This window comes from Lutra lutra, chromosome 5, assembly GCF_902655055.1.
Source record: "Lutra lutra chromosome 5, mLutLut1.2, whole genome shotgun sequence".
Lineage (NCBI taxonomy): Eukaryota > Metazoa > Chordata > Mammalia > Carnivora > Mustelidae > Lutra > Lutra lutra.
In genome coordinates, this window is record NC_062282.1 from 79,194,687 (window position 1) to 79,206,792 (window position 12,106).

Below are 12,106 nucleotides of genomic sequence, written 5' to 3' on the forward strand. Positions count from 1 at the left end.
TTTACTTAATTACCCTAGAAGGATAAATCACTTGATGTGTTTTCTACTTGTTTCAAACTTTCATCATGATGCTAGCAACTTATTACATTCCCCTTTCTTAAAAAAAAAAAAAAAAAAGACATTTTCTGATACCAGCCACAGCAAAACCTAAAAGTGATCAGAATTATGTGTGTGGCTTTAAAAAATTCTATAAAGTAGGAAAACAGTTTTTATAATAGCCTCTGTTCAGTATTTTTACAGTGAAATTTTTTAGTAGTTTATAAGATCATGATAGTTGCATTTTAGTCAGCTATCGTATAGCTGACTATATAGCAATAAACAGATGCTACATAAATGTATTTTTTAACAGCATTACTAAGATTTAATTCACATATCATACAGTTCACCCATTTAAAGTCTACAATTCAGGGGTGACTGACTGGCTCAGTCAGTTAAGCATCTGACTTCAGTTCGGGTTGTGATCTCAGGGTCCTGGGGCGGAGCCCTGCGTGAGGCCCCCGGCTCAGCGGAGAGTCTGCTTGTGTCTCTCCTTCTTCCCTTCCCCCTGCTTGTGCTCTCTGTTTCTTTCTCAAGTAAATACACTCTTAAAATATGCATATATTTTCAAACAAATAAAGCATATAATTCAGTGGCTTTCAGTACATTCATAGAGTTCTGCATTTATCACCACAGTCAATTTTTGAATATTTTCACAATCCTAAAAAGAAACCCTACACCCTTTAAGCGTCACCCCCTTTAGTCCCTCCATCCTATATAACCACTAAACTGTATTTTGTCTTTATGGATTTGCCTATTCTGGACATTTCCTATAAATGGAATCATATAATATTTGTTCCTCTGTGACTAGCTTCTTTCACTTCATACTGTGGTCAGGGTTCAGTCATGTTGTCACATATATCAATACTTAATTTCTTTTTATTGCTAAATAATATCCCATTATATACACACATATTTATTTATCCTTATCCATTCATTAGTTGATGGACATTCAGGTTATTTCTACTTCATACATATACAATATATATATTTTTTAATATGGAATGCTTTATGAATTTGCCTCTTATCCTTGTGGAGGTACCATGCTGATCTTCTATATTGTTAGATTTTTTAGTATATGTGCTGCCAAAGTGACCACCAGGTACAAGTTTTTGTATGAATGTGTTTTCATTTCTCTGGGTGTGTATATATATACCATATATATACACCATCTGTATATAGATGTAGATATGCCTATACATATATACATATATATGTATATATATATATAATATGTCTAAGAAGGGAATTGCTAGATCATATGGTAATTCTTTGTTTAACCATTTGAGGAACGTCAGATTGTTTTCCAAAGAAGCTATACCATTTTACATTCCTACCAGCAGTGTTTGAAGGTTTTAGTTTTTCCTCATCCTCACCAGTATTTGCTATTGTCTGTCTTTCTTATAGCTATCTAGCGGATAGGGAGTGGTTATCTTGTAATTTTGATTTGCTTTTCCTTGATGTCTAGTAGTTATTGAGCATCTGTCTTCATATGTTTTGGCTATTCATATATCGTCTTTGAGGAAATGCCTGTTCAGGTCCTTTGTGTATTTTTAAATTGAGTTATTTGTCTCTTTATTATTGAGTCATGGGACTTCTTTATATATTCTTGATATAAATCCCTTACCAGATGTAGGATTTGTAAAAATTTTTTTCCCATTTTATGTGTTGTCTTTTTACTTTGTTGATGGTTCCATTGAAATACAAAAACTTAATTTTAATGATGTCCAGTTTATCTTTTTTTTTTTTTTTTTTTTTTGGTGCTTTTATAAACATGTTTTGAGACTGGCATCCCTGGGAAGCCCCACCTATCATAAACAAAAATATTCATTATTTATTTTAAATGATTGCATTATTGGCTAAATGATATGCCTTCTTAATTTGCAGTCAAGAGAGGAGAGCAGAAAGCAGGCTCTTGCAGCTAAAAGAGAGAAAAGAAAAGAAAAGAGAAAAAAGAAAAAGGAGGAGCAGAAAAGAAAGCAGGAAGAAGATGAGGAAAACAAACCTAAGGAGAATTCAGAACTACCAGAGGATGAAGATGAAGAGGAGAACGATGAAGATGGTAAGAAATGACCCTTCCAAATTAGTGATAAAATTGTGTTTGTCAACTTCATTTTGAGTACTTCTTACTCTAATTCTGGATAGATATTCAATACTTTAATCTGAAATTGACAGTTGGCTTTTATAGTAGATATTTTTTAATACTTTACATTGTAAAGTGATACAGAGAAACAGAAAGTGGAAGGAAGGCAAGCATGTAATTTGAAGTTCAGTTTTAATTTAAGTCACTCTGTAAAACATGTATATCCTAAATGTGATACAGTAAAGAGATTTGCCAGCTTCTCTTCAGGTTCTGTCCTACCCTTTCCTCCTCCATTTGGAAATTGGGGAGAGGTCCAGTGCCTCAGTAAATTTTGAGCTAAGGTTCAGGCTCAAAGCTATAGAGGGCTGGGTTTTATTATTCGCAGATTGTTTTTTGTACATTCTAGCAATGCTTGTAGTAGTCAAGTAATTGTTCTCTATTTGAATTCTAATTCTAAAATACTATCTGAGGGGTTCTTGGGTGGCTCAATGGTTTAAAGCCTCTGCCTTCAGCTCAGGTCATGATCCCAGGGTCCTGGGATCGAGTCCACATCGGGCTCTCTGCTTAGTGGGAAGCCTGCTTCCTCCTCTCTCTCTCTCTGCCTGCTTCTCTGCCTACTTGTGATCTCTGTCTGTCAAATAAATAAATAAATCTTTAAAAAAATACATAAATAAGGGGCTCCTGGGTGGCTCAGTGGGTTAAGCCGCTGCCTTTGGCTCAGGTCATGATCCCAGGTCCTGGGTTCGAGCCCCACATTGGGCTTTCTGCTCAGCAGGGAGCCTGCTTCCTCCTCTCTCTCTGCCTGCCTCTCTGCCTACTTGTGATTTCTCTCTGTCGAATAAATAAATAAAATCTTTAAAAAAAAAAAATACATAAATAAAATCTAAAAAAAATAAAATACTATCTGAGAATTTCCTGGAATTTTTTTAAAAAATTATTTAAATTCCAGTTCATTAACATAGTGTAATATTAGTTTTAGGTGTGTAATTTAGTGACTCAGCACTTGCATACAACAGTGCTCATCACAAGTGCAGTCCTTAATCCTCATCACCCATTTCACCCATCCCCCCACCCACCTCCATTCTGGTAACTATCAGTTTATTCTCTACAGTTAAGGGTGTTCCTTGGTTTGTCACTCTCTCTACTTTTTTCCCCTTTGCTCATTTGTTTCATTTCTTAAATTCCACATATGAATGAAATCATATGGTATTTGTATTTCTCTGACTGACCTGTTTTGCTTAGTGCCTAATAACTTTCTAGCTACTAAATCAAAGGGGAACATGCACCCCAAAATTTATATCTTATCAACAATAGCTTGGGACGCCTGGGTGGCTCAGTTGGTTAAGCCGCTGCCTTCGGCTCAGGTCATGATCCCAGCGTCCTGGGATCGAGTCCCGCATTGGGCTCCTTGTTCTGTGGGGAGCCTGCTTCTCCCTCTGCCTCTGCCTGCCACTCTGTCTGCCTGTGCTCACTCTGTGCTCTCTCTCTCTCTCTCTCTCTCTGACAAATAAATAAAAAATCTTAAAAAAAAAAAAAAACAATAGCCAAATTACGAAAATTTCCCAGAATTTAAACTATATTGTGATTTTTGGTTAGTTCATAATACTAGCACCTCAGATCTTAAGAGTGTTATGCTGTGAATGTTTTTATACTGAGTTAGACATCAAAATTGGATATAGTACATTTGTTCTAACAATGAAGATTTCTTTATTTGCTAGTGAATACTGGTGAAAGGAAAAGATGACTTAAAGGCCGGAATTATTATGTATATCTTGTCGTAGTTTGTTTTGAGCTCTGTGGCTGTCAGTGTGATTTTTATCATTTTGATAATTTCAGTGGAGCAAGAAGTTCCCATAGAACCTCCTAGTGCAACAACTACCACCACAATCGGAATTTCTGCAACATCTGCAACATTCACAAATGTGTTTGGGAAAAAAAGGGCCAACGTGGTGACAACTCCTAGCACCAATCGGAAAAATAAGAAGAATAAAACAAAGGAGACCCCTCCCACTGCTCATTTAATATTACCAGAACAACATATATCCTTAGCACAGCAAAAAGCTGATAAAAATAAAATAAATGGAGAACCCAGAGGTGGTGGTACAGGTGGGAATAGTGACTCGGATAACTTGGACAGCACAGACTGCAACAGTGAGAGTAGCAGTGGTGGTAAAAGCCAAGAGTTAAATTTCACTATGGATGTGAATTCCTCTAATGATAGGAGATACCCGTCACTGCTACTCCATTCCCAAGAAGAAAAGACAAGTACTGCTACTTCCAAAACTCAAACACGGTAAATTTTTCTGATTTGTTAACTCTGCATCTACCTTCCTTTTTCATGACTGGCACAAAAATTTGAGTACATTTTTTAGCTCAAATTGTGTTAAACAATTTAGGTCTACCACATTATCTGTCTTCAGTATTCAGAACCAAAATTCACTAATGTCCTAATCGTGTGCCATTTTTTTAAGTGAGATTATTAGAAATTTTTATGACTAAATTTTGAAGTTGAAAATACTAGCATATTTTGATTTTTATTTTCACTGTGTCATTTTTATTGATTACAGTCCAGCTTCTGGCTTCTGAGTCTGTTTTCATACTGATGTAGATGATGAACTTTTTGCCCTGTTTTTCTGCTTTTCTGAACTAATGTGCCAAATTTTAATTCAAACATTTCAGCATAACTTTGACAATAAATGGTCTCTTGAGTTTCTATATTAAAATTTGTTTTATTGGACTTAATTAATTCTTTCTTCTCAGACTTGAAGGTGAAACGAATTCTAATTCCTTATCAACAAGCTTTAAGTCAGTGCCATTGCCATTAAGTTCTCCAAACATAAAGCTGAATCTAACTAGCCCCAAAAGAGGACAGAAAAGAGAAGAAGGGTGGAAAGAAGTTGTACGAAGGTAAGTAGAATTAGTCTTATCTTTTTAACTGTCATAGACCACACATAGATTCTTGTCTAATGAGGTAGTGACCAGTAATTAATGAATAATTTGAATGTGGTTATTATTTGTGCCATACACTCAGAGTTGGCTTAAGTAAAATGAGAAGCAATATGTAAATTTTATAGCGTGTTTTATATGACATGACATATGTTGGCTTTACAGTAACAAAATAATTGCAGACATTTCCAGACAAACCATACAGCATGGTCACAAACTTCTTTTAAAAGTGAAGATTTTATACTGATTGTTCAGCAGCAAAGTCACAGTGTTATTAGTGAGGGCTGTGATGTTTGTTTAATGGTCCCATTTTGGCAAAAACAATCAACTTGGTCCATTTACAGTGTTTAAATTAAGTTAGGCTTTGCTGGAGAGTATGTTCTAAAGAACTGGTTAGCTGCTATTAACCAAAGCAATTGTTCCAAGGGGGAAGGGCACCCATAAAATTAAAATAAAACTACCTTCACCCTCAAAAAAGAAAGAGGAAGAAGAGGACCTTTAATCACAGTATTTTATTTATTTATTTATTTATTTTAAGATTTTATTTATTTGACAGAGAGAGAGAGACAGCCAGAGAAGGAACACAAGCAGGGAGAGTGGGAGAGGGAGAAGCAGGCTTCCTGCAGAGCAGGGAGCCTAACACAGGGCTCAATCCTGTGACCCTGGGATCATGACCTGAGCCGACGGCAGATACCCAACTACTGAGCCACCCAGACACCCCATCACAGTGCTTTATACTTAAACCATGAGCAGGGAAATGAATAAAAGCAGAAGGGCTACTGCTTTCAAATGTTTTTTACAGTCCAAATGATAGTTTTAGACTCTGTTCATGCTTTGCAACAGGGAAGCAGGACAAGACAGTTTTGCTAATGTGCATTAAATCGCCAAAGGACTGAGATGTCTGGGCTTTTATTCAGTACTGTTCCTGAAGATCGTGTCCATTAAACGGAAACAAAAAGAGGTCTTGGCAGAATAGAAGTGATGTACACTTGATGATCAGATCGATTTAAGTATTGCTCATGGCCTATAGCCTAGTCTGTGCTTTAGCTCTCAAAATATCTGAATATATCCTTCCCAGAATTAAGGTGTGATAAATTTTGATCATGAAAAGTACCTCAAGTGCTGCCATTGATATTCTTCTAGACAGAATAATTCAGGTTTGTGAAGGTCCCTCCCTCTCTGACATGGGGAATCCTGGGGCCCATCACTGAGAACTTGAAAATAGTAGGTGTTCCTCTCATCTGGTTCTGCTTTAATGCTTAAGAACTGCTTCTGCCTGCAAACACTGGGTTTCTTTAATAGTCCTTAGGGACAGCCAGACCATCTTATCAGATCCCAAGATCTGGTCTTCTCTCTCCAGCTCTGCTCAGCTCACATATAAGTGCAAGTCCCAGGTTGTACGTGTGACTTCCTTTTTATGTAGTTCAAATCTGAGGCTTTAGTTTTTTATTGCTAAGTATAAATTATTGATATTGATAAGCTAGCCTCTATTATTTGGTATGAAGTTTAACAGTATGTTACGCATTATTTACTTTTTTTTAAGATTTTATTTATTTATTGGACACACAGAGAGAAATCACAAGTAGGCAGAGAGGCCTCTCTAGAGAGGGGGAAGCAGGCTCCCCACTGTGCAGAGAGCCCAATGAAGGACTCGATCCCAGGACCCTGAGATCATGACCTGAGCCAAAGGCAGAGGCTTAACCCACTAAGCCACCCAGGCACCCTGCATTATTTAAATTTAGGAAGGGTATGTACCTAGGGTCATTGCAGTTAGTTGACGTGCGATGTTAGAGGTAGACTTAAATGCTTAGGTCACAGGTTATTTAAAATATAATTTTGTTTGAAATGACAAAGGAATTTTTACTTTCACTAAATTAAGTTCAGTATGAGAAGAAGTCAGTTCCTAAAACAAAACCTTGTAATACTTGCCCCTTTAAGGTTTAAGAAATACTATTCTACAGGTGTCTGTGAACATTCTCATCAAATCATCTTTTTTTTTTTTTTTTTTTTTTTTAAAGATTTTATTTATTTATTTGAGAGAGAGACAGTGAGAGAGAGCATGAGCGAGGTCAGAGAGAGAAGCAGACTCCCCACGGAGCCGGGAGCCCGATGCAGGACTCGATCCTGGGACTCCAGGATCATGACCTGAGCCGAAGGCAGTCGTCCAACCAACTGAGCCACCCAGGCGTCCCATCAAATCATCTTTTTAAATAAAGACATTTGCTTGGGGCGCCTGGTTGGCTCAGTGGGTTAAGCCTCTGCCTTTGGCTCAGGTCATGATCTCAGGGTCCTGGGATCCAGCCCTGCATTGGTCTCTCTGCTCAGCAGGGAGCCTGCTTCCCCCTCTTTCTCTGCCTGCTGCTCTGCCTATTTGTGATCTCTGTCTGTCAAATAAATAAATAAAAATCTTAAAAAAAAAAAAAAAAGATAATTGCTTTCATAAGCTCATGTGTGGTCTTCATTCCTAGGTCAAAGAAATTGTCTGTTCCAGCTTCTGTGGTTTCCAGGATAATGGGAAGGGGAGGGTGCAACATCACTGCTATACAAGACGTTACGGGCGCACATATTGATGTGGATAAACAAAAAGACAAGAATGGCGAGAGAATGATCACAATAAGGTAATTGTGAAAAATGTGTATTACTCGTTCTGTGTAGAAATTAAATGTTTTTTAGAAGCTAACTTTTGTTAGGTTATGGTACCATTAAGAATTTTATTTAATGTTAAGATGACCTGTTTTTAGGTCTTTGATCATATTTTCATGTTTTGTTTGTTTTCTCCCCAGGGGCGGTACCGAATCAACAAGATATGCAGTTCAACTTATCAATGCACTTATTCAAGATCCTGCTAAGGAACTGGAAGACTTGATTCCTAAAAATCATATCAGAACACCTGCCAGCACCAAATCCATCCATGCAAACTTCTCATCCGGAGTAGGCACCACAGCAGCTTCCAGTAAAAATGCATTTCCTTTGGGTGCTCCAGCTCTCGTAACATCACAGGCGACAACATTATCAACGTTCCAGCCAACTAATAAACTTAACAAGAACGTTCCAGCAAATGTACGTTCTTCCTTCCCAGTTTCTCTACCCTTGGCTTACCCCCACCCTCATTTTGCCCTGCTGGCTGCTCAGACTATGCAACAGATTCGGCATCCTCGCTTGCCCATGGCCCAGTTTGGAGGAACATTTTCACCCTCTCCTAACACTTGGGGACCATTCCCAGTGAGACCTGTGAATCCTGGCAACACAAGTAGCTCTCCAAAGCATAATAATGCAGGCCGTCTACCTAACCAGAACGGGACTGTCTTACCCTCCGAGTCTGCTGGACTAGCTACTGCCAATTGTCCTATCACTGTCTCTTCCGTAGTTGCTGCCAGTCAGCAGCTGTGTGTGACTAACACCCGGACTCCATCAGTCAGAAAGCAGTTGTTTGCCTGTGTGCCTAAGACGAGTCCTCCAGTGACAGTGATTTCTTCTGTGACAAGCACTTGTAGTTCCCTGCCTTCCGTTTCCTCTGCACCTCTCCCTAGCGGGCAAGTTCCCACCACGTTTCTGCCTGCGAGTACTCCTCAAGCACAGCTTTCTTCACAAAAGATGGAATCTTTCTCTGCCATGCCACCCCCCAAAGAGAAAGTGTCCACACAGGAGCAGGCCCTGGCGAACCTGTGCACCCCTTCTTCAACGGCCAATAGCTGCAGTAGCTCTGCCAGCAACACCCCGGGAGCTCCAGAAGCGCACCCGGCCGGTAGTCCTGCTCCTCCCTCCAGCAGCACGCAGGACGAGACGCAGCCGTCCAGTGTCTCTGATTTAAGTCCCATGGCAATGCCTTTTGCATCTAACGCAGAACCTGCTCCATTGACTCTGGCATCACCCAGATTGGTTGCTGCTGATAATCAGGACACCAGTAATTTACCTCAGTTAGCTGTACCAGCACCTCGAGTTTCTCATCGAATGCAGCCCAGAGGTTCTTTTTACTCAGTGGTACCAAATGCAACTATACACCAGGATCCCCAGTCTATTTTTGTTACAAATCCAGTTCCTCTAACACCACCTCAAGGCCCACCAGCTGCAGTGCAGCTTTCTTCAGCCATGAACATTATGAATGGTTCTCAGATGCACATTAACCCGGCAAATAAATCTTTGCCACCTACATTCGGCCCGGCCACACTTTTCAATCACTTCAGTAGTCTTTTTGATAGCGGTCAGGTGCCAGCTAACCAGGGTTGGGGAGATGGTCCACTATCCTCACGAGTTGCTGCAGATGCCTCTTTCACTGTTCAGTCAGCGTTCCTGGGTAACTCTGTACTTGGACACTTGGAAAATGTGCACCCTGACAACTCCAAGGCACCTGGCTTCAGACCACCTTCCCAGCGAGTTTCCACTAGTCCCGTTGGTAAGTTATGATGACTATTACTGCAGCTTAGTGTGGGGCTCTATCAGCATAACCGAATCCTCCAAGATAATAAGAAAGCCGTTCTTTTATACATAATAGTCTGTAATCTTAAAGAAATCAGAGTGTGTCATAAATACCCATTAATGATTGCTGATGGAGTGGGCAGAAATCTACCTGCAGGTAAATCACTTACATACATTGAGCTGCTTTCTGTTGTCTTGATGATGTTTCTGTCCCTCACGGCAAGGAGGTTTTACCTTGTGTCAGTCCATTTTCTAAGAACTGGTGTGTTGGTATTACTAAAAAGGGACTCGGGATGTTTCAAGGATTCCACATTTATAGACTTTTTTTTTAAGTGAGTTTTCTTTTTATTTTTTATTTATTTATTTGACAGAGAGAGATCACAAGTAGGCAGAGAGGGAGGGGGAAGCAGACTCCCCGCTGAGCAGAGAGCCCAATGCAGGGTTGGTCCAAGGACCCTGAGATCATGACCTGAGCCAAAGGCAGAGGCTTAACCCACTGAGCCACCCAGGTGCCCCATGTAGACATTTTTAAAATCATAGTTAGTATTTGCATTTCTCATATTTAAAAAGTTTGTGTTACAAAGGTGTTAGGGACCAGTCCCTAATCTGCATTATTCTATGTTCTCAGTCTTGGGTCCTCAGACTGAATGTTAAGGGTTGTTTGATAGTGTTCTTTATTACTGACATTAGATGGGGTTGACTAAAGAGATCCAATCATTCGTGGGCTCTTACTCTAAAAAAACCAATTTAGATTCAGCACTTCAGTTTCTCGAAATTACAAATTAGCTGCTGAGGCATTATAAAGAAGATATAGATAGATAGGAGTCTAATGTTGGCTTGAAGGTATTTAGAAGACCAGAGTCTGTTTTCTAGAACCTAGGAGCCAAATTTCAGTCTATTCTCCATTATTGTGAAAAACAAATGAGAAATCGCAGCAGACGTGGATTGGGGGTAAGAAGCTCTTTTCTTCCCCTTGGAAAACTGTCTTTTGTACCCCATCCTTCCATTTTGCTAATTATAAACTGATCTGTGTGTTGAAAATTTGGGAGTTTATGGATATGGTGTAGCCTTAGCTTTCATTTCAGATGTTTTTATTCACTTGTCTTTTCAGGAAAACATAGCTGTTTCATCATATTCAAGGAAATATATAAGCTTGCATAAGAGCATCTATGGTCCAAAATATTCTCTGGGATTTTTTTTCTTCCATTTTCTATTTTTTTTTCTATAAATCAGTATGTATTTTAACTTTTCATTTTGGGGAAACTGTAATAGAGGTTTTCAGAGGCCACAGGATGAAAGAAGAATGTATTGCCAGTGCTCAGGCAATCTGTGTAGAAGGCATTAATCTTTGACTTGACTGGCACTAACGTGTGACTTCCCAGTACCTTAGCCAGTTTGACCTCAGATCTCTCATATTCCAGTATTAAACTCTTTGCACTCCACATACTGCATCCCAGAAGATGTACGGATTATGAATTTCTAGAAAAAAGGAAAGAAAATCATCCATCTGGTTTGGTAGAAAATGAGGTTTGGGGACCTTAAGTACTCAGATCTATAGCATCAAAATTATCTACTGCTAGTCAAAAATAATCATTTTTTAGAAAGCAAGCATTAATCCTGGACCTTCCCTCTGAGGTCCAGGATTGGTAGGCTTGGCCTTTTACCTTAACTTCCTGTCTGGTTTCTTTTGTTGATCCTCTTCTTTCATGGATATAGTTTAATTCTCCTGATTCACAGGTAAGAAATAGTAATATGGAAGACAATAGAGAAGGATGTGGAGAAACTGGAAAACTCAAATGCTGTCGGTGGAAATTCAAAGTGGAAATTCAAAGCAACTTGAGAAGAACTGTTTTTAACAGTTCTTCAGAAAGTTACACGTAGTTACCATATGATCCAGTAATTCCACTTGTAGGTGGAAGAGAAACATGTCTACACAAAAAATGAGTACACAGATGTTCGTGGCAGCATAATAACCCAAAAGTGGAAACAACCCACTGTCCCTCAACTGATAAATGCATAAATAAAATGTGGTATTGGTATAATGGGATTACTACTCAAGAGTAAAAAGGAGAGAAGTACTGATGCACACGACAGGATGGCGGAACCTTGAAAACACCATGCCATGTGAAAGAACCAGTGGCAAAAAGATCACATACTATATAATTGCATTTATATGAAATTTCCAGAATAGACCAATCTGTAGAGACAGAAAGTTTATAATTGGTTGTTTGGAGGATGGGGAGTTATAGGTAATGGGTACAGAGTTTCTTTTAGGAAAGATAAAAATGTTCTAAGATTGTTTGTGGTGATGGTTGCACAGCTCTGTGAATATGCTAAAAGCCTTTGAATTACATACTTTAAATGGATGAAGACCTGCTTGAGAGAAGTTTGACAGTTTTTTTATGTTGATATTAATTATCTTTTCCTGAGACAAGTACCTATAATCCTTTTCCAGACACTTGTTCCCTTTCTCTAATGCATTCTCCAAAGAAAGCAGTGGCATTTGAAAAGACTGCTAAATTCAGATTTACACAAACTAGATAAAAACTTTCATATGCAACTGTTTTTTTTTTTATCAGATGGAATACTGAAATTATCTTTAATAGGGTACTCTTCCTCATTAGG

At 38.8% G+C, this 12,106-nt stretch overlaps 1 protein-coding gene across 11 annotated transcripts in view; it reads left to right on the plus strand.

Moving 5' to 3' along the window:
* ANKHD1 (ankyrin repeat and KH domain containing 1) overlaps nt 1-12,106 on the plus strand; it is a 132,813-nt gene that overhangs the window by 108,111 nt on the left and 12,596 nt on the right. For all 11 annotated transcript variants that reach the window (XM_047729817.1, XM_047729822.1, XM_047729818.1 and 8 more), the window contains 5 exons: nt 1,924-2,098; nt 3,956-4,412; nt 4,880-5,026; nt 7,534-7,683; nt 7,849-9,458. In XM_047729817.1, the coding sequence (XP_047585773.1) occupies nt 1,924-2,098; nt 3,956-4,412; nt 4,880-5,026; nt 7,534-7,683; nt 7,849-9,458 (2,539 nt within the window). The remainder of the gene's footprint in view (nt 1-1,923; nt 2,099-3,955; nt 4,413-4,879; nt 5,027-7,533; nt 7,684-7,848; nt 9,459-12,106) is intronic.